Below are 23,624 nucleotides of genomic sequence, written 5' to 3' on the forward strand. Positions count from 1 at the left end.
ACTGATGCAAGCTCTCTGTCATCCTGTATTCTCCCCCTCCCCAAAAGCACTCAGACGAAAGGCAGCTGTCATGGTTTGCGGCTGTATTAATCTTTAATCAATCGAGTGTTTTCTGCATTCAGGTGTTCAGGGAAAAAAAGGGTCACGACTAAGATCTGCCTAGAATAACTAAGCACTCATGCATGGTCTGTGCAGTCAGAATTTGTGGATAACGGCAGGGATAGATGGAGCAGCTAAAAATAGTATATGCTTCCAGTGTTTCTCCAGTCTATTTTTGATGCTTGATTTTGATAAGGTTGATTGGAGTCTTACTAAAAATAGCCGTTCCTAGCAAGCTGAGGACAAAAAGTAGAATATTTTTAACCAGCACAGACTAAAGTACTTTTGTTGGCTGGAGATAATCTAGAAGCTTGGTATTGGTCAAATGCCAGTGATTTATATAAATCTGTAATAAATGAAGCACTGCTTGATGCCAAGCAGGGATAGTCTTTTCTCCCCTTGCCAGCTTTTGTTTTCCCCAGGAGCTGTCATATTCTTAATATAGCCTCTGTGTTTCGTAGCAGAAGAATCTCGAGTCTTCAGTTATTTATGGGCTGTACTTTAAACCCATGCTAAGGTTAGCTGTGCTGTGAAGTTTCTCTCAACTGTACTGCTTTAGCAATACACAGAGGGTCCTAGTTTATGTTGATGTGTGCTGCAGCTGGATATTGTGCTGTGACAGACCCTCACTCGTATCTGGGTTCAGTCTTGCAGGACAGGGATGGCTCTTCTCTGTGAATGGAGGATGTTGCAGACAGACTAGCTCTGCAGTGACCATTTTGACAAACAAGTTAGAACACTTCTCAGGGGATTGGAGCTGTAGCTAGGCTACCCTCCTTGAAATCTGTTACCTTATTTTTTTGACAGGAAGGGTGTATTCCCAAATTGCTGGACCCACATCTGTCTATGGAGAATTGCATTGCTGATGGCCTGAGTTCTCCCTCCTAGGTAATGACATGCATGAGTGCATCTGCAGTTCTCTGAAGGACTGCCTAAAAACTTAGGCTTTTCTGAATGAAAACAGGAAAATGGCTGAACCAAAATGAATTTGTGGTTTGAAGAGACTAGTAGAGAACATGCCTAAGAGTTGCTAGCTTCACTGTGCAGGTAGTCAAAGCACTGCAAGGAGTATGCCTGGTGCTGTTTGCTAGAGGTAATATGGATAAAGGTATTCTGTGCTTTATCTCCATTAGGCATCTCAAAAGTTCATTTTGCTGTGGAAAATGTGTGTTTGTATCTGAAGGCAGGCTTGATCTCTTTAAGCTTTTTTTTTCACTGTAGTCTAACCTTGAGTTGGGGAGTCACGAATCTATAATCTTGTTTCAGCGTGATTGCTCTGCAGAACTGCAGTAGAATTTTCTATGCTTGCTGTTGCTCCCTCTCCCTGTTTCAACACTGGTCCTTGCTCCTGTCGTGAGATGAGATGATTTCTACATGCCTGGCTCATGCTTTACTGCACCACTCTTTGCTTTTGTTTTAAGATGTCCTGGCTGCATAAGAAGCAAGTAAAAATGTTCTCCCTGGGCCTTGAATACTCACTTCAGTCACAAAACAGACTGCCAGTGGCTGCAGGGTTCTGCTTTTGCCTGGCTCTGGAATGGCAGTCCCTTTTTTATGAGCAAGGAATACAACTCTATTATACCTCTTAGGAGGTGGTGGATGTTTTTTGGTGACCTCTTATTTGGCAACACAGTGGCTGTTTTCTTATAAGCAGAAAAAACATTTGAGTTCCCCACACTGTTGGTGGTGCTTTATCTTTCATATTTAGCTATGGGCTGTGGGATTTCTGAAGGATGCAGGTGCTATTGGAATCATTTGTGTATTTACCCCTATGTAAGGCTTCTGGAGACATGTCTATATTTTTATCCCATAAAGTACCACTGGTCATTTTAATCTTCTAGACTAAAGTCACTGTCTGGTTGCATGTGTTCCACAGGCTTGGTCTATGGCTTTTTTGATAACAGGAAAGCTATTCCCTTTTAGTGCAAGATGACACATCTCACTGACTGGTGAGGTTTTCTAACTTTGTTTAGAAACCTGAGTTTGGTACTGGCCAGGAAATGTTGCCAATGCTTATGAACTACATCATACCTGTTGTATATGTGACAAAAGCTACGAAGCATTAGGAAATAAGTTGACTCAGGGGTATTAAAGTGTAGAGAATTAGTGAGCTGTGTCTGTCAATAACTATTCTAGTAGTAGAGGCTGGGGTGGGTGCCTGTATAACTGTATCTTAAAGAGATCACCTTAGAAGGTCAAAGATGTGTAGTTAAACTCCAAATGGGAGTTGAAAAGTCTGTGGGGGGAGGTGTGAGTTTATTTTTTCTTTCTTATTTCTTCTTTCTTCTCTTCCCACAACCACATAGGAAGCAAAATTCTGGCACAACCATTAGGGCAAAGATGCTATAGTGTCCTGAGGTGTAGATTTTGGTGATTTAGAGAAATGAATACATGACATATTAAGGATAATACTGTAATAAAAAAATGTAACTGCTGATTTGTGCTCTTGGGCTGATGACTTGTATATATACAATGGTAATTGAAATATCTACAGCCTACATATGGCATAACCTCCTCCAGCAGTGTGAGCAGATGATGCCCCATACTGCTGTCATTGTTTGGAGACCTTGATACTACATTGGCAATTTCTTTTTGCACCCTATTGCTGCATCCAAAGCATGAGCAGGTTCACAGTAGTTTATACTAAGGTGGTGTACCCTAGTGGCTAGCATGAATAATGACTTTAGTTTTATCGTCTTTCCAATTTCTTGTCTATCACTCCGAACAGTGTAGGGTTTGGAATATAAGGTTATTTATGCAAAACTGAAATGAAAGCCGGAACTAGAGGATGATACCATACATGCATCTGTCACTGATTACAACGATTATGCCAGTCTTACCCAAAATGTCATTCCCAAAGAGAGCAAGAGATGTTTCTTTCAGTATGCTGGACTCACTAGGGCCAGGCTTTGTGGACTCTGACTCAGAACAGGAATTTTTAGTCAGGCTTTTTTGCAACGTAAAAAGGATGATGTATATGTTAGCAGTTATGCATATACTAGTTTCAAAAAGGTTCTTGAGATGGGAATCTGTTCCAGATGAGGCCTAATTATTTTGCAAAATACCGTTTATCCAAACCTGCTGAAGACTGGCCAGTGGGGGCTTCCCAGTGTAGAACATCTCCAGCCCAATGCCTGTGCATGTATTGATTTATTAAGAGTGAGCTCTTCTCAAAATATGTCATGTGACTGGATACCTTCCCTTAGTTTTTGTCCCCTGACTTTTAGGGCTGTAGGGGAAAAGGGAAAGATGGGTGTTGACTTTGTCTAAAATTATCCAGTGCTGCAATACAAGCTTCCATTCAGGCAAACGTTTACTTGGTGGGCTCACACACAAGTTGCCTGGGCACTCTTCTTGCTTCTCTCCTGGAAGACAGCAGATGGCTGAAGTGGGAAGCTACTACAGTTAGTCTGACTACTGAGTAAATGTGTATAATCACACTTAAGTGCTGGTGCAGCTTTCTTATATAGACAATAACTTATTTCTATCCTACTTACTTTGCCTTCTTTAAGCTCTGCCAACTGCAGTCAGTTTTTAACTTTTGTTGGAAGGCCGTCTGTAGAAGAAACAGAATTCAAAAGTGTAATCCACACTTGCAGTCAAAGTAGCTTGGGCACATCAAGTTGATAGCAGAAACTTAGTTAAACTGACACAGCTTCGGAGTGGTTGAAACTGCAACATTTTTCTCCAGTATGGAAACTTGAGATGAATGTAATCAATATGAAAATTTTAAGTGACTTTCTAATGTACAAGCTTTAGGTAATCTAAAATGTGGAGGAAGATAAGGTGGCTGAATATTGACTTCTGTGATGTTGGTCCTATCGGTTGCCTTTACCCCACCTCTTTTCCCTGCTTTTACAATGTAAGGTAAAGTTTTGCTTTCTGCTCTGGCAGATTCCTATCAGTGCAGCCTTTCTGACCCTCCAAACTGCTCACTAGGATCCAGCAAATGAGCAGTAACCAGAGCTGGCTGAACTGGGTGCTACTGATCAGCAGCAGGCCAGGTCTGTGTTAGTGCACGTTGCCCATCTCAGTCTGTGGGTGCTGACCTCCATGGCCTCTCCCCGTGCAGCTGCAGATGGGAAATCCATTTGCTTTGAAAGGGAGGGAACTGAGCCAGGTGGCTTTTCTCAAAGGGCCTTTAGGAAGAGACGCGTGGCCTGAAAATAAAAGGGGTTTTAGGTTAGATGTTGGAAAGTGGTCCTTGTACTGTTTGTTCTTCAGGATGGTGTGGGAGCATGGAACAGAAGATAGTTATCCTTCTCCACAGAGAACCACAAATTAAATGATGGTCTCGGTGTCATCTTGTGAGGAGTTCCCTTATTCCTAAGAAAAACTAGCTGCATACTTTATCATGAGGCCTTTTTCTGCAGCAGAAGCAAAACAGGGATGTGTATTAACTAGGAGTCTGTTTCTGTTGGTGATGGCTCAAGCACTGCTTTTTTCCTGATGGGATTTTATAATTTTTATGTACATCAGATTTAGTTAAATTTCTCACATTCTGTTCTGGAGGGTACTTTAACCTCTGGACTACAGGTTATTTTAATTTGAACTAGGACTTATAAAGGGAAAAAACCCATCCTGTTACTCACACTTCAGCTAGAAATCCCTGATCTTCAGCTTATGTCTCATGCTCCAGCTGATTCCATTACCATTTACCTAAGCAATGGATTCAATAAATGAGTAAATATCCTTGACTGAAACTACTTCTACTTTACTAAGCCTTTAAAGGGCTACAGGTGCTTTTTGGAGTCCCTGCCTCATGGAGCATGCATTTTTGGCTGCAGCTGCTAGAATTGGAATAACCTGCAGTGTCAGAAAACAGTATTTTGAAAGGCTGAGCTTGTTATCTGGGAATAAAACCATTAAGTTTGTAAATTCTTGGTTGGAAGGAGAAGAAACAATCTAAGTGTTACAGGGAATGGCTCTTCTTTAGGTGCCTCACCTACTATGGTGAAAAAAGCAACTCCTTTCACCAAGTCACTGATGTTGAATGTTCACATTGGGTCAGCTTAGAACTTGTCCAGCTACTGTTGTGATGCTTACGGGGAGGGGTCCAGGTACTGTTTTCACTGTACTACTCCTGTTTGCTTCATTGTTTTGCTGAAGCAACAGTGTCCTGCGGGACTGTGGTGTGTCTGGCTGAATGGGTAACAATATTGGTCCAAGTTTGGTTGCAGGAAATGGGCTCCTGGGAAAGTATTCTTGATTTCTTCCCTAAAGTCTGATTTGTATTGGTCATTTGGACCCTTACTTCACTTTTCCTTACATGGCTTTGTTTCTGTACCAAAACTGTCACTCACACTTCCTTAATGGTGGCTGGATAGGAAGTGGCAAAGCAGTGTGACACAGACACATGGTTTTCTCAATAAAATTCCCTGGCACTGACAGTGCAGCAGCCAGAGCTCCGTTTAGTAACTGGAGCATCCCGTGTGTGCAGTATGCATATCCTTGTCATGCTGGAGTTACATCATCTTGGAAATAAACCCTGAAACCAGGGAGGGTATGAACATACATGCATGTACCTTCACCTGTGGTCATCTGTGAATTTCACTTAAAGCAGGGATATGACTAGATCTTTCTTTCCAGGCTGTTACTGAATTGTTGCTGGACCATTCAAACTCAAATAGCACCTTTGTGGCAGTTTAAACTTTTGTTATTATAGCCACTTATTTATAGGTAGCAGGCACAGAAACTGAAAGGGTTACAGCATTTCCTAGCTGTTATTACTCTAACAGAAAACATGCAAACTGCAGCCAGAACCTTTCTGTTAGAGGGGATCTGCAAGCAGTAACTAATCAAATCACCTGCAAACACATCTCCTTCCGGTGCTCTGAAAGGAAGCTATTGCTGAATCCCAATGCCAGCCAGCACCTCTGTCTGCTGTGACTTTCATTCAGGTAGAGGTTGACCTGAGAGTTAAACCAACACTCCCACTTCACTGTTCTGAAACATTAAACAAGTCCAGTTACTTGGCCGTGGCTACATTCAGCAATAAGCAGTGGAAGCACAAACCAAGCTCTTCTGATCTGATAAAAGGACAAACCGAAAAAATCCAGTATGTTCTGTGGCTACTTGGAGAGTGAGAGCAGGGACAGGTAAATGAGAGGCTGGACAGGAGAGCTAAAAATGGAAGGATGTTGATGTGTAGGCGTTGGGTTTGCTGAGAGAGAAAAAAAAGTGATGCTGAATTTACTTGCACAAAAAGAGGTTGGAAAAGCAGTTTCTGTATGGAGGAATTGCCATTTACTGGGATGATCAGCTAGTAGTGTGGTGAGAGCCCTGGAATAATCTGTCAAACTAATGGCATGTTGAGTCACTCACAGCTTCTCAGCTTGTGGAAAAGAATCCTAGAAAGACTTGAAGCTTGACACAGATCCAGTCACCCACAGGTGAGAAAGTTTAAGTCGTAGAAGCCCAGCTTGCAACTGATGCCTGGATCAGTTGCTCATACTAGCTGCTGGTGAGCACAATGGCCACAAGGATCTGAAATCTGCTGGAGGAACACTAACAGAGAGCTGTTGCCTGTGTCCTAAAATCTGTTTTCTTGGATGCTTACTGGATTAGAGATACCTTTTATTTTACTGTACCCTTAAAACTAAGTTGACAGCTGGTTTAATAGTCATAAATCAGGTTTTAATTTTTTAGTTAAATGGCTTGGAAATCTCTTAGTCCACAAAGTTTCTGAAGAAGAGTATTAGGACAGAGGCCTGGCTTTAGAAGGGGTGCTGAACCTGATTCTTGAAACACGTTAGGCTCCTAATTCCGTGTCTTTCTCCTTTCTTACCTATGGAAAGGTTTTAGTGTGAGTTTTTAAAGTAATTTCATAGAAGTTGTACACCTGTTCCAGAGACTTTGATATGTTTCTGTCTGGAATGAGTACTTTATTAGCCTACAAATGAACACACCCATTGCAGTTACTTCTGTGAAGCAACTAATGCAGATTTGTCTTTCTTTTTCTTTTTTTTTTTTTTTTTGTTGCAGTGGTCACAGGAGCTACTGATGGGATTGGAAAAGCCTATGCAGAAGAGGTAAGAAAACAATTCTTACTACTTGGAAGTCTGTCTTGATTCTTGGCAATATGTCAAGCTGTCTCAACTCTGTCAAGCTGCATTGATATTTCCTCACCTTATCTTAACATAGATACCTATGAAGGTCTCCTACCTTGCCTTCCTCTGCTAACCAGCCAAAAGTTATCTCTTTTTGTTAGTTTCTTCTATTTGTGAACTATATTTCAGCTCTTACCTTGTCCTTCAGTTTTTATTTTTAACTTTCTTAGTTTTTAAAAGAATTTTAACTTTCTCAGCCCTTGGTAATTCCTTTTGGTACTTTGAGGCACTGACTAAATGGCATTTACAGCTGCCAGCAGTATGTTCCAGTTATTTCCTCTAGTTCATGAAGTCTCTGAAGCTGGGTTTTACCTTTACCTCTTTTACTCTCCTGATGGATATGTGGGCTCCAAATATATTTCATATATGGAATGTATTGCTTAAGACAGAAAATGCCTGTTAGTATAGGGTAATTTAGCCTATAAGCCCAGAGACAAATAGTGCTGACTACAACAATTTATAGCAAAAATAACTTTAAACTCAGCATTAGTATCAGAGTGAGCTTGTCTGTGCTCATTTTTGTGTTCTCTGAACACCAGCATGATTTTGTGTGAGATCAGCTGTGAGAGATTCCCTTTTCCTTGATTTTTTTTTTTTGTTTTGGTTTGTTTTTTGTTTTGGTGTTTGTTTGTTTGTTTTGTTGTTGTTTTATTTTGCAAAGCCCACAGGGAAAATGGCATTCCTCTTCCTCTCAAAGGGTTGTCCTTGTCCTTTGGATTTCCTGTCGTCCTGATGTGCCTTGCCCTGCTGCCTGCACCCCTAGCCCCCAGATTCATTTCTACTTTGCAGGAAGTAGTACTTCATAGTCCTAGTTCAAGAAAGGGGAGTTGGCTGCAAAAGGAATTAAGCCTGGTGCCAGCAGCACCTGATCCTGGCATATTGCTCACAGCTCATGCCTGCCAGGTACCCCAGTTACATGGCACCAAAGCAAATGATGCAGCACTTAAAATTAACTGTCTAGAGCAAGTGGAAGGAGGTCACTGTGCCCACAGCAGAGCATTATCAGGAGGAAGTCCTCTAGTGTGGGAGACACCCCCTGAACATCATGGGAGATTAGTTTCAGGATCTATATGTCAGGATATCGTGTGAATAAAATGAGAGCTTGCTTTCTGTTCTGTAATGTCTCTAAGAACTAGGCTGCTTTTGAGCATGAATGTCTGCTGCTGGCTGACTCCTGCACTCAAACCCCCATTAGGAAAGCCATCATGAGTATGAGGTACTGTTGGAAAACCATGTCTATTACAGCTGCCTTGCAGTTGTTGCTGTAAGCACAGAGCACCCCAAAAGGTACAGGTATTCATTCTTGGGCTACAGAATAAAACATACTGCTCATGAGTTGTATTTATTATTGTTACTTAAGCATTTATTTAGAATAAAACACACATCCATCCTTTGACAGCTTAAATGGATGAAGAATACTTGTTAAAGTCAAGTGTGGATGTGAGTGAAATGTGGAATACCTGAAGAGACATCTCAGTCTTTAACTATATAGATATCTACAGAAGTCTGCCAGAAGAGGCTTGATTTTCTACTAAAAATTCCCTTTTGGCTACTATAAATTCTGCTGGCATATGGCTGCTTGGGCCTTGATGGCTGTGATTATAGTCATGTAGACAACTTCCTTTTCCTTGGAGGAATTTGTGAGAATTGTAACTGTGTGTTGAGAATTGCCTCTTTGAAACTTTGATGTGGTCTCACTGGAAAGTGATGGGAGAGCTTTATGAATGTGTGGAATCTTGGGTTATACTCTGCTCTGTAGATTATTTTCCTTTTCCAAGCAAAGAACTGTTTTTACATTTTCACTCTTGCAGTATTAAGACCTTTAATCTTTGCCCAGCACCGATATCCTTATCATTGCTAGATCAGCCCTTCATGAAAAGTTCATGAAAGGTTTCATATTTTGAGGATATGGTCAGGAGTCAGTATTTCTTGCCCCTCTATCATTATCTTTTGTTTGTTTTTGAAAATCATTAGTGTAAATTCAACCTGAGCCGTATTTGTGTGCTGGTGATAAACTAGAGGTTGTGATCCCATTGCATACTCTGCAGTACTCTACTATGCACACCTGTTTAGTATAGCATTTTTAGAATCTCTTGCCATGTCTGCTCTAACAAGAGCTTTAACCTTGTTTTGGTTGGCTGTTGATGTCAATGTTTTCCATCCTGGAGAGCAAGGGTTTATAGAGCAGCTGTGTTTTGCTACCAAAGTGGAAAATGTGGTAGTCACTAATGTGGCATTTAAGGAAATCAAACACCTCCATTCATCAGCTCCATTAGAATGGTGACCCTTGCTGGCATCAATCCTTAGGCTACAAGGGTAGCTTCCCAACATATGCTACTCTGGGTGAGATTTTATGTGAAGTTTCAAGGTCTTGTCATTCAGCCGTTTCAGGACCCTCAGGATATTGGCCCAAGGGACAGGTATAATAACAGGTTATCTACAAAGCAAGTGGGTCTTCCTTGATTCCTATATAAAAATGTAATTAGTGACTGGGATCTCGGGGATCATTATTTCTCTTTGGATGATCGTGTTTCCTTTCAACCAGCTAGGTCTATACCAGTGAAGGCAGAGTGCTCATCAAGCACCTTAATTGAACTTGCTCTCAAGTGCTGTATCTTTTTCAAGTTTGATTACTCCTCTTAGTGATATTTGTTCCTAGTTACAGGGTCTTCTGTTGGCTCTCTTATGTGCTTTCTACTTAGAACTCCACTTGCAAAAAGGCTTCCAATTTCAGGTTAGAAACTACTTCTCGGAGTGCATCCCTTTAGTGTGAACATAGCAGAGGTTTCTCTCAAGCTTGCCCTTGTGGTGGAAATTCTCTCAATGTGGTGATGTTCCATTGACTGGATGTATTGGCATCACTTTACTTCCTTGGCTTTTGATACAGGTACAGATGAATACTTTTCCATTAAGCCCAGGTACCTACTGAAGCAGTCTGAGAGCCCAAGGTCATGACTGCTGAAAGAGAGCAAACTCTTCTTCTGTCTGCAGTCTGGAGCTTTGCATCCATGAGGAAGATCTCTGGGGATTTTTGCCTCATGGGACAACAGTTATTGGATTCTGAGTTGATTAATTTCAGATTGTCCTAGCAGGTTAGGCAATTAAGGCCTTCACTGCCTTGATCCTGTGGAATGAGAGTGCTATTCCCTTCCTCCTGGTGTCTTCCAGGCCTACTGTGGGCTTCGTGTAAAGTGTGTTCCAGTGAGCCAGGTGCTTATCTGCAGTTGGCTGGATGTGTTCATCCCTCTTAGGCAGTAATTCTTGTAACACCACATCATTTCCTCGAGCAGAAGGCTTAAGTTGCCTGTAAGCCTGAACCTGGCAGCTGTTTGCTAGTGATTCCTATGATGTCTTTGGTGTCACCACACCTCACTCCATGCTCATGAGATCTAGTGTGAGATTTCTACTGCTTAGAGATCACATCTGAAAGTAGAGAATTCACTGATGAACTCTGCCCTACCTCTGTCTGAAAGAATCACTACTGCTTTGCATACTCCTACTAGAAAAGTGCATGGCTTTAAACCACTTCAGATTGTTGCTGTAGTGTTTTGAGGCTTTTGGGTTTGTGTGTTTTGTTTGTTGGTTGGGATTTTTTTTGGTTGTTGTTTTTTTAAAATTCCATCGAAGTCCCATTCTCATCAGCTTCCAAAGGCAGTGAAGGAGCTTTTTTGGAGCAATAACAACATACATGTTTTTTATGTGTAGGTCTTAAGTGTCTGAAAGGCAGAACCACTTTGAACTGTGGGTAGAGATATTGTTTCTACTTATAGTAGTCACATACTACATAATTTTCATTTTAGAGTAATTAGATATGTAACTGTCTTTCTGCAGACACTTTTCAATTGAGTTTTTAGATCTCATTTTAAACTTGCAGTGGTAGGTTGGATTCAATGACCAGGGTATGCTCTGGCCCCATCCTAATTTCCTCAGGTAGCTTCCCTTAAAGAGTTTCAGAAGTAAATTAACCTTAATACCTATGAGCAGTACAACGTAAGAATGGAGCCTTACTAAAGGGAGGAAGTATTGAGCTGCAACACAGGTGTTCAAGTGACTGTGGATATCTTAACTTGGCATGTTAAACTTCATTATGGGTAATAATGTCTTTGCTCTGACTTGCAGAGGTAGTGGAAGTTCTGTAAAATATCCACTGTTTGCTTTCTATTTTATAAATGTGCCTATCCACCTGTATTAGATGACTGAGAAGATAGCATGGTGTGAAGGGAATTAAATAAGAAATAACATGGATTTATCCTGGTTTTCCCCTTTGTATCTCTATTTAAAATTGTATTTTTTTTTCAGAGTTGCCGGTCATATATTGTTGAGATGTTTGATGAATCTTGCAATTTATTTGATTAGGATACTAACTTGAAAGTGATTTATGACTATTCTAATGTCTCCTGTTTTGTCTTCTTGCAGTTGGCAAGACGTGGAATGAAGGTGGTTCTAATCAGTAGGTCAAAAGAAAAACTGGACCAGGTTTCTACTGAAATAAGTGAGTTAAACTTTTTCCCTAAACTTCACTGGCATGCTTATAAATAAATGCAATTGCACATGAATTTCATGCATGCTAATATATGCAGCTCTGATTTTGAAAAGAGTTTGCTCTTGTGCACAGTGCAAATGTTACAGATATAAGTGGTAAAGGCCTTGCAATTCAATTTTACAGCTGTTCATATTTAACTTCTGAGAACAATAGGGCTTAATTCTGGAATAAGTACTCCTAAAACTGTTAGTCTTCCATAAGAATAGCTTACCAGGCCAGACTGAAATACCACCTATTCACATAGTAGTAGTTGTCTAAAATCATAAAAAGGCAAGAAACATGAAGTCATTTCTCCATCTGAATATTCTCTCTGTTTGAAGCAAGTTTGATTTCATGACTCCAGCCATAAGGGGGGTTTCTTTGCAACTAGTTGTTGAAAGCATTTTCTTTATTTGTTGTCTTATAAAGTATACAGATTTATTGTGGGTAGCTTGCCCCATCTCCCTCTTTTTTGTTTTGTTGGAATAAACCACTCAAAGATTAGATTAGAGACCTGTAAGCTCTTTTGGGGTGATGAGTGTTCATAGTTATAAGAATATATGGAATGAGTTAATGTGTTTAAGAAACTGTATTATGGATTGTTTCTTCAGAAACTGTGTAGTAAATGGCTGTAATGGAAAAATAAGGGAGCAACTTCAGTGTTTCAATCAGAAATGGGTATTTCTACAGGATCAGTTAGTAAAAAGCTTCCTTAAGTCTCATGCTGACAAATGATTCTCCAATCAGAGCAAAGTATAATCTAACCCACAAGAATTCCTCTTCTAATCGATATCTCTTTTATTAAGGCATATTTCATGCATATTAGTTTCTGCAGTGTATGTCAAGATAAAGTGAGAAATGTAACCATTTGAAAAGGTTTTGATAAGCAGAAGTTGTGTACTCTAAAGAAGGTTTCTCAGCATAATGACAAAGAAACCTTTAAGATGATGCTTCTGTGCTACCCTCCCTTGTCTTTCTTAGGCTTTCTAAAATGGTTTGTGTACCTAATGCACGTAGTGGTAAGAGCTGCTCTCTTTCCAAGGTCATGAATGTATAATTTTGGCTTAAATTTACTAAAAAATTCTGTGAATTTGTTAGTGGCCCTGTTTTACTATAAAGCATAATCCCTTAAGTCAAGAGTCAACACACTGTCCTGTACGAAGTTGTAAAGGATTGCTGAGTGAAAGGAAGAATGACTGAGAAACTCAGGGACTTCAACTTGCTAAACAGTTGCTATTGTACTAGATGTGTAAAAGTCAGGGCATACAGTTCTGTTGATATAAATGTCACTCTTTCTGCTTTTTAGTGTCCAGTGTAAGATGGCATATCAAACTGTTTTCTAGACAAAAAAGTTATTCTTTCTTATGTGTACGTTGAAGTTGTAGAGAGCATTCCTTCTTAGAGCAAAGTTGTCATCAAGTTCTATCTTCCACTGATTTGGAAGTAATTGGCATTGTTCATTAGTAGCCTTCATTTAAGGCTGTCACTGCAGTGTCTGGACCTACCTGTGACGCTCTGATCAATCCAGTGACAGTGTAAATGCAGCAGAATAGGTGTTACTGTGTCTAACTGCTGATGCTTGCTGCCCACATGTAAAGAAGCTACAACAAGGTGGTGTTTTTTGGTGGTTCACTGCAGTAGCTGGATGATAGTTTGCTGCATTTGTGTGGGCATGTGCAGTCACGTTTCTAGCAACGTTACATAAAGCTGTTTTGCTAAGTCAAACTATAACTGAAAGAAGTTTTTACAAATAATCTTGTTCTGGAATCAAACACCTATGCATGAAGTGACAAGCTTCTTGAAAGTGGTCATAACCCTTTCAGTAACAGTTTGGGGATCTCTTTCTCCCTGGGAATTAAGCACGATGCTGACAAGATAGATAAATCTACTGCTTTGAGTTTCAGCACTTACATGGTAGCTGCTGGGGGAGGTTCTCAGATTCAAAACATAGGTACATTTCCCTATGTGAAGCAGCCTGTAATACATAATTACTGTTAGGCCTCACCCAAACATTTTTCTGCTTCCTTTCCTAAACCATTCTGAAATGAGATGACTCATGCTGGGTTTTCAGAACACTTCTTTTGACAACACTGAGCTACTGAAAAGTATACCTTGTTCATCGTGACATATACTGAAGGATTAGGATAGACTACGTGAACAAGCAAGCCTGGGTTGCACTTTCAGATCCTGCTAGATTTTAGCTGGACAGATCCCATGTGGTCTCTGAAGTCTGCTCAGATGTTGTCACATGTAAAGTGAGTGACTTTTTTACTGCTAAGTCTGTAATTTTAATGCTAAGTCTACTTAAATGGTTTCCTTGCAGACTTCTGAGGTAACTTTAAACTTCTTGATGGTGGTCCATTGTTCTTCAAATTGGCACAGAGCTTGCTCCTCTTGAGTAATGACTCTCAATCACTTTAAGGAAGAATGGCTGTTTAACTAATTCCAGTTCTTTGAGTTGTGTGATTCTGTGCATGCTTTCAGTTTCCTCCTCCTTTTCATTAATCAGTCTTATGTTTATCCTATTGAATGGATAGATACACTCTGCCATAGATAATGACAGGGGTTTTGAGACTCAGCCGTGTTCATTCTATTTCAGAAGACTCATCTGCTCATAGGGTAGACTTCTACTAGGAGTGACATCTATTTACAAAATACAAGTTGTATAACCAGCATCATAAGGGAGATACTCATGTGTCTTTCTGCATGTTAAATGCCAGCTGACCTGGAGCTGATTTTTTTTTTTTAATGTGCATATGCACATTAAAGTGGCTGAACTGATGTTACAGGAATACCAGATGTTCTGAATGTACAGCTCAGTTTGAGCCACAAAAATTAGTGGGTCAATTTCAAGTTTTTGAAGACTTTATAAGATTTTTCAGTATGTGTTCAAGCATGTTTTAAAGCTTTTTTTTTTTTTTTTTTTTGCACAGTACTTAGGTGTTGTGGGATTTGCCATAAAAGAAATAGGGATATAGGGATAATATAGGCTAGAATAGGAAGAATATAGGATAATAGGAATACTCTATTAAGAAAGAGAGTATCAGCCACTGGCTAAAAAAAAAAAAATTAAGAATTTCCTCTTCAGTTGTCATGGACAACCTTTATGAGGAATTATATAAGTTTTATGGAAATATATTGGATCTTTTAATCAAGTTGTCATGCTCAAGCACAGATTATTAAGGTCACTGTAAAAAAGGCTTGTCTAGTTTAGTTCATGCTGCTTCACTGTTCCACCATTTTTCTGAAGTGTCTGTTGCATTGCATTGTTAAACACTTCTAAATGTTCAGGGAAGATCAGAAAGAAAATTTCTCTGTGAATGGAGACAATTGTTTGAGTGCCACACAATGAGTCTATTCCCTGATTTGCTGTATTTAATAACGAGCACGGCCCAGGACATCTCAGGTGCTCTGTGCTAGCAGTTGGTTCTTGAACCATGGATTTGCAGACAGAAAAGCTTCAGTTACTGCACTGGATACATTTGTCCTGAGGGAATTGACAACTACTTTGCTGTAAAAACTCATTACCTAGGGGCTGCGATATGAAGAATGTAGTGCAGACTAGATAAGCAAGGAAAAACTTCAGTTTGTCTATAGGGAAATTGTCAAAAGAATTTGGTATTGGTATCCATTGTTAGCTGGTACCTTCACAGGACACTTAATGGAGTTGAGCATGAGCTGCAAGAGCCAGGAAAAAACTGCTACTGCTTGCTGGTGTTTCTACTTACAAGTCTGAGTAGCTACTTACTTCTAGGTGAGTGCATATAAAAGCATCATGGTAGATTTTGTCATCAGTTATTACAGAATGAAAGGAAATTCCTGTTTACTGCTTTAAAGTTGGTGGTTTAGTGTTACATACACCCAGATGATAAAATTGGCTCCAATTAAATTGTTTGAATTGAGAGAAATCAATTGTTTTTCCAGTGTATTCTCAAAAATTAACATTTAATTGGAATACACTATAAGCCTTTCGTACTTGGGAACTCCATACATACAGCCTTCCATGCATTGGGAACTAAAGTCCAAAACCTGATTCTGCTAAGATGTCTATAAGAAAATACAAGTTTCTTCTATAAGGAAATAAAGATTTTTTTGCAATTTTGCAAAAATCTATGTAGCTATTTCATTCCAATACATTTCCTCAGCCCAGTGTGTAGTGTATCTAAGTTGCTTGGTCATGGTAGCTTCATCTTGAACTACTCTCTAACCCTAAGATTTTGGGTATCATAAACTGATAACTGTCATGCTCAGGATCTGTTGTGTTCTTACTACTCTGGCATGATTTTTAAGTACAAAAATGGGATGTGGTGCCAAACCCAGAAATGTTTCTTCCCGATTGGGTGGGTTGGTTTTGCAGTTTTCTTCTGCTTTCTTGGTAATCAGATTGTGGGCAGCATTCTGAAGCAGACGTGATGCTGACCCCTGTGCTTGTGCCCCATCCCTCACCATGACCCACTGCAGCAAATGGGCCATGCCCCCATGACAAACCTGACCCCTGCAGATGCTCACCTGCACCTCTCTTGGAGCACTTGGCTCCTTCATCTCTGCCCTGTCACTCAGATTTCCTCTCTGCTGCACCCCAGAAATCCTGCTCACATTTTGGAGTTGGCAAGTAAGATTATTTGTGTTTAATAGAGGGGGTTGAAATGCAGACAAGTTCCGAGAGGAAGGGGACATCTTTTGCACAGAAATGACATTCTTTGCACAAAAATTACAAGTTTCACTTGCCTGAGCTTAACTTGAAGACTAAGTGAATCTGGCAGTTATTCTGACCTTTTGTGATCTATTTTAAGGTAAATGAATGTGTTTGCAGCCTTCTATCACCTGAGCCAGGTTCAGGTTGACATACTTGAAATCCCCATATATTTCTTGAACTTGACAAAATGGCTTCAAATATTTTAGACTTGTTTTCATGCACTGAAGTCACCTTTCACATAAAGTTGTAGTGCGAGGATCTTGATTCCAAATGAGCTCTTGGATTTCATTTCTGAAGAAAGTTTCCCTTGGATGAAGTGAAGGAAGTTCTCTTGGTTTTGCCTTGTGTGAGCCACTTACTAAAGGAGCAGTGGGCGGCCACTGTAGGGAGTGGACAGAGGATTCAAACAGAATTAACTTTTATTAATTTGTTAATAAATTAAATAGATGACCCTGATGTAAAAGATAGAGAAGTAGGAAAGGGAGTTTATTTTTAATTTTGAATTTTTTTCTTCTTTAAGAAGAATGCTGCTTCTGTGGTTTTGGCTGGATATTTTCCCCTCTTAGTCCCTCTTTTTTTATTGTCATCCCTTGAGTTTTCTCAGTGATTTTATCTGGATTTATTTAAAGAAATTGAAGGGACTGCTTAGAGAGCCACACTTGACAGATGTCCTGCAAACTACAGAATACAGTCCTAGAACTACTTCACCTCTTAGGAGAGTTTTGAGACAGCAGTCTGGTAGGACCATCCACAAGTAAAATGTTCTGCAAATGCCCAGTGATATCCTTGCAGAAGGACTTCCTTTCCATAACAACAATAACATCTGTCAGCACATGGAGTAACAGACCACATGTCACAGGTGGTTTTAAGGATGAAAACCAGGAAGTTTATTGGTCAGTGTTATGGATCCCACAAAACAATAGGTGAGCTTGCAAACTCTAGGAGATGGTGCTTTTCCACACCTGGCAGGACTGAGTGAGCCTCTTTCAGAAGGAAGGTGCTTGCTGTGAACCCCACTGCCAGTGTGTTTCTATGCAGTACTTACTAATAGTTTGTAATCTCAGAAAGTCCAGGGAAAGGAATGTATGAAGGTTATTTGAATATGAATTCAGTACTTTGGGGTTCCTTGTCTGAATGTAAACACAGCAGAAGCAGCCTCTTCCTCTCCTCACATACTCTGTATATTGTGCTTGTAGGATCAGGACTAACTTGGACCTAATGGTTTCTCAAGTCTTAAAGCTTTACATGTTCGGTAATTGGATCAATGGGCAGGTGACTTCCTTGGTACTTTTGAAACCCAGATTTGAACAACCAGGAGTTGTCTTCCCTGCAAACATTTGGGGTCACTGCTGCCTCTGCCTGGCAGTAGTTGTGTGGGGGGACACTGCATTTTCTATAATACTCAGAAACATAATGCCTGTCTGTGCTAACGATCTGTCTGTAACATAAGCCTTTAGGGATGCCAAAACAAGAGCCTCTGGGCCTTTAAACACCTTTTGTTAACATGTAAGCTGCAGTCTACTGCTTATCACTTTCAGTGTAAAATAAGCTGAACATCACATGAAAAGATAAGTATTGGATTGTTTTTACATTGGATTGGGTGAAAGTCTGTTTTGAAAATCTAGTTTAAGCCAACTGGTGGAAGCTCTATTACCAAGAGACTTAAAATTAGGCCTTTTAAGTGTCTCTGCAGGGAATGGTCTCTCTCTGGCACAAGAAAGGACTGTGTGGTGCAAACACTGCTGTCTTCCTTCTGCAACTTCATTCTATGAATGTGTATTTTAGTCTTATGTCACTTTTTTAGCAGGTTAAGTTCTATTACATCAAGACCTTTTTATCTGTCAAATCTGTAAAAATCCCTGATAGACTTCTCTGCTGAGGAAATGGTGATAATGGCTTCTGTGGTTTTTCAGGAATATGTTGTGGTGAGGAAAAAAATGCTAGTTAGTAGCTCTTCATAGGGAAAGGAAGCTCAGTCGATTTGTTCTGCGCAACAAATTCTTTAAAAAAATACCCTTGATTATGAGAAATAAAAAATCTTCAAATTTGTGTATCTACTGAATAAAAGTTTGCATGCTCTAACTTCTTAGGCATATGCCACACTTACAGTGCTGAGTTGGCTACTCTATTTCTTCGAGCAGTAGATGGGGGCTAATTAACAATGGGTTTTTCCTTACAAGTCATACTTTGGAGAACCCTGAAAACTTGTCCTTTTAAGTGCCTGACTTTGGGATACAGCAAACATTGTACTGTGGATGCTGGATTGGAGGTATAAAAGTTAACGCTGAATTAGCCTAGAAACTTGTCTCCCTTTTTAAATTTGCTTTAATTCAAATAGAGTGACTGACTTAAATGTCTTGAAATTGACTTGAGAGTAAGGGCACCATTTTTTTCGGATAATCCATGGTATGACACCTTTCAGTCTCTATAAGTGACACTAAATTCTTCTTATAGTATATTTTTTCTGGTCTTTCTGAAATTCATTCTGTTGAGCCTAAATCTGAAAAAAAAGTGTTAGGGTTTTTTAATAATTACTGTTCTAATAAGTATATGGCTGAAGAATTTAGACTCCATTTTGCAAAAAGTGATGCAAAGTTCATGTTTACATGAATTTACATACATATCAGGTGTACACATTGTCACAGACAATAATAATGGCATTAAGGGAAAGGAAATGTTACAGGAAGGATGGGAAATAGTCCATATGCCCTTCCTAAAATGATTAAGTGAATTAAAAATAGCTCTCTTCATGCTTAGTAACAACAAATACATCAGTGAATGTTAAAAAAAAAAATCTTGCTGGGGGGATTGAAAATAGTGTTGGGGAAAGAGGAGAGATGGAAGGGGAGTTTAAGAAGCTGCCTACTACACAATAGCAACCTTCCCACGCTTCACGTTGTGCATCCCCCTGAAACAGCTCAGCATTGTGCCCTAGCCCACTCCTAGTGCAGCTTCAGCCAGAGTGGATATTTCGGTGCAGAGAGCTATTCTGGGAATCACCACTCCTGACAGCACAGCACAGCATGGCACGGCACGAGGGCGGCCGCACGTGCGGTGCCTGGGAGCCCCCCGTGCCTGGCACACGGGCTGAGGGGTGCGTGGGGAGCACCGCGCTCAGCTCGCCTGGCTGCCTGCAGTCCCTGCAAACACTGCCAGCACTCGAGTGTGCAGCCCCCCTGGCTGCCAGCCTCTGCAGCTGTTTGTCACAGGCTGCTTGATTTTGTGTTTTTAGTTAGCTTGGTAATTAGAACAAGCTTGATTTAGAAAAGCTTGCAATGCTGAGCATAATATTTGGGTGAATGGCCTTATTGATTGATCCTGCGTTGCTCAGAATGTGTTTCTGACTTGGTTAGTGTGTTTTAGAAATTGTAATGTATTTTGATGTAATGGAAGTCAGAGGAGCGCAAATGGAGGCAGTTATTAATAAAGTGTGTTTTCCCTCTGTTTTGTAGTACTGTACATACACATTAAAAACTTACACACCCAAATGGCTCAGTGGTTTTTGGACTTTGGCTTGGAGAGCTGAAGTCATCTATGACAGCTGAGAAGTGAGGAACTGACTTTTATATGTCTGTGTATATTGGAACATAAAGTTAACAGAACATTTAAATTAAGGTGTAATTGTTTTACCTGCTCTACAGTTCTATTTGATTAGATTTTTAAAAATATTATCTCTCTTAAAGGAAGCTGTTTCTGTGTGATTACATGTGCAACTATTGCAGTATGCAAGGAATTCCCTGGAAGTCCTGCATGTGTACTTGAATGAAAGGAATTGGAACCTATTCCTAGGGGCTTGACCAAGTGTTCACATGCATATGCTTAAATTTATGGAAATTTATGGAAACATAGCAAGTACTGTTAAATTGTAGGCAAAAATGTTAAGCTGTGCAGGAACAGCACAGGCTTCCTTTGCAACAGGTGCAACAGAGCTTCCTTTTAGCGATTTCTGCAGTTATGAGTATTGGTCTTTAGAGTTTCAGACCCTTCAAAATGCTCAGAAAAAACTAGCTCTTGTTATACCCAGCTGATTTTAAAATGCTTCTACATGGTGAATATATCACTGTGTAATAGCAGTCTGCTACCACTAGTCTGGAAGTACTTACTACTTCTGGAAAACCGATTCCATCCATCCATGGCACTGTGAGTTACTTCTGTGATCTCTGAAAGTCTCAAATTGGATACAGTCCCAAAATGAATGGCTGTCCCTTAAAACCAACCAAATCCTTTGTAGAGCTCTCAGCCACCACTCTACAGTCTTAAATTCTTCATCTCTGTCCTGCATAGATAGAGTACTAAAAAGCAGGAGGTTTTAATGTTTTGCGTTCATCTCTCAGCTTCTTACCCTATATTGAAAAGTTACAAACTCTGTTTCTGGAGACTGGGTGCTGGATTAGGATGAGTTTTACCACTGCAGTGATACTGGAAAGATGGCATCTTTATTTGTGGATGTAGTTGATTCTCCTTGACTAAACAAATTTGCTCTCTTCTGTATGATGAAAAACGGAGAGCTGTTTTTCTGCTGCTTAGAATCTCTGACCATCCTGAAGCTAAAGACCAAGTGAGACTTTTTATGTTTCTGCAGGCAGTTGTGTTGTACTGTATCACTGTGATGGCAATATTTATATTGGCTTTGAATGTAAAGTGGTGAGATGCTTCAGTTCTAGCAAGAGTTTTTAATGTTCTTTCCCTGATCTTGGAAGAACCATCCCCACTACCTGCTTACAGTGTGGGCCTTGCATCTCAAACCTCTCCATAGCAAAGTTGATTTGATTTGCCTCAGTGTTCTTGGTGCAAATTCAAGCTGTTCCAGCAAACTACTTTGAAACAGATGGTTCAAGAAGTAATGTTATTTTTTTAGGGATGAAGATCTTGTAATTTTCCTGTGTCCCAGCAAGACTTTGCCTGACAGAAACCCTGACACTGCTTCTCTTTGGTAAACTGAGCTGCTTCTCCTGACTACCAAACTGGTGTCTGTTTTCTGTTGCATCAAAGTACACATGCTTGCTCCTCTTGGGGAACCTTCTTTCAAGCCCAGTTTATCTGTGTCTGAAAACTTCCTTAGCATTTTCTTAGCCAAGAACCAAGATTTCAGGAGGGCTGCTGATTTGAATTATTTGCAAGCTTAAAAATATTTAAAAACAAATTAAAAAAAAATGCTTGCCTCCTAAGCATTTTACAGTTCTTTGTTATTATTTAGAGTGTAGCTCACTGTAGTTTCTAGCTTTCTGCTTTATTTTTTTTAATTACAGTGTGATCTTTTTTTCCTGGTGTTCTAGGCAATGTGGTGTTATTTTGCAAGTGAACCTTTTTAGTAGACAAGGTGTGCCCTACTTCACCCGATGGTTAAGATTAGCATTTTCCTTGCGTAGTAAGACTGGATAAGTTTTCTGTAAGTCAGACATATCTGGCCTTTGGAATTAATTGAGCATTTGCTGCACCTACTGATGTTGTAGCTGCCAGTCTTAGATGAGAAATCAGGCAAGTGTTGTCCTGTTGGCTGTTCCTCAGATGGTTGTAAGGTTTTTTTATGCTTATTTTGAATAAGTAACACATCAGCCAAGGTTTCAGACACTACTTGGAGTCCTCTTCTGAGGATACTGAAGGTAATGTGTCCTTCAAGGGCTTGTATGTGAAAGTGTTTGTACTTCTGATGGTGTGAAGAATGTAGTTAAATAGTGTATTTGTTTCCAGACTGTCTCATCCTGTATTGTGCAGAAATGCACAATGGGAATGTGACTCAGGAGGTCAGTAGTTCTTTTACCACTGCAAAAATAGGCACTTTTTCAGTTATGTTATGTTCCCCTTTCAGTGTGTATCTTATATACTGCTTTTGTTTGCATGACCACTGTATTGGACTGCACTGTGCCTCTGCCTCTGGAGTCTGTGTTCTTGGGTTGCTCTCTGGATCTTGGGAAGAATACACTCCAGTATCTTCTGCCAAAGTTCATTTCATCTTTTTGTCATGTAGTATTCATACCAGCCTGCTCTATCACTATTGGGACTGTTGGTTCATTCAGCCTTTCCACAGCTGTGAAGATTTGTTCATGGTCCACAACTTCTCAAATGATGCTGTGATTGCAGAGGATCATGTCTGCTTTTCTTGGTTTACCAGGATACTGTTGAGCATAGTTGGTATCTTGCTAAATTATCATATGTCTTGGCTAAGGTAATATGGACCCTGTAAATTAGCTGGACATGTGAATGTTTAGGTTAAAACTTATTTGTAGGGACAATACTGTTCTCAACTGAGTTTTTTAGTAAATGAGATGATTAGGACACGGGTGTGTCAGAATTGGGAATTGTGAAGGAGATCTGCTGAATTTCCTTTCCCATCCTATGGGTAGGTGATGACTGACTGTTGCACAACTACTGACAACGTGGTGCTTGTAATATTTAGTTTCCTGCTAAGGAGTATTTGAAATACTAGTCCCAAAGACAAAACATCAGATCCACGTTTCAAAATATCATCAGGAATGCTGGACATGCTGACAGGTAATAGCTCTTTCGGATCCTCTAGCTGTGGCTGCAAAAACTGGCTTATACCCTCCTTTCACTCCCTGTGGCTCTCAAGTATCTCCTGGTCCTCAAGCTGAAAGCTCCATTAAGGAGTTCAGATTTTCTCTTGGACAGCAGTAGCCCAGATACCTGATATCCGAGATACCCTGGATAAGGACATAGCCTATTTGCTTCTTTCTCTATTACTCTACATCTCAGTGTCTTTTTGGCAGATAAAATAAGAATGTGCTCTACTCTGTCTTGCAGCCCATCTGTTTGAGAACATCTTAATCCTTAAGATCAAGGAAATTCCCTCTTCCATTTTTTCATGCAGAGCAGAGTACACCTGCTCTTCTCTGCACCTTGTGCTCTGACTACTAGACCAAGTTTACATGGAAGTGACTTAATGCTATTTGCATTGTCATTTGGTTTTTCAGGTGTATCTCGTAGTCTTTTTTCTGAGGTAGGGGATCCTCCCACCTATTTCAGGTTCTGGGACAGAGCACAGGGAATGAAAAAGTTAGAGGAGACCTGAAAGCTGTTGTGAAATGGGGAGGGAGGGTTTGGTCAGCTGGTGGTATCTGCAGGGGCAGGACAGTCTTGTATGTTTGTGTGAGCAACTTCACTAAGACCTTGTCCACTCTGGCTATACTAGTGGGCAGCCTTCTACTTCTCACGTGGTTTTATATGTTGGACTGTGCAC

The 23,624-nt window shown here is 40.1% G+C and overlaps 1 protein-coding gene across 1 annotated transcript in view; it reads left to right on the plus strand.

The window, feature by feature from the left end:
* The window catches only part of HSD17B12 (hydroxysteroid 17-beta dehydrogenase 12), an 81,405-nt gene that overhangs the window by 24,458 nt on the left and 33,323 nt on the right, over positions 1 to 23,624 (plus strand). The window contains 2 exon segments of the mRNA XM_059849271.1: positions 7,084 to 7,130; positions 11,625 to 11,700. Of these exon segments, the coding sequence (XP_059705254.1) occupies positions 7,084 to 7,130; positions 11,625 to 11,700 (123 nt within the window).

Source organism: Haemorhous mexicanus, chromosome 6 (genome assembly GCF_027477595.1).
Source record: "Haemorhous mexicanus isolate bHaeMex1 chromosome 6, bHaeMex1.pri, whole genome shotgun sequence".
NCBI lineage: Eukaryota > Metazoa > Chordata > Aves > Passeriformes > Fringillidae > Haemorhous > Haemorhous mexicanus.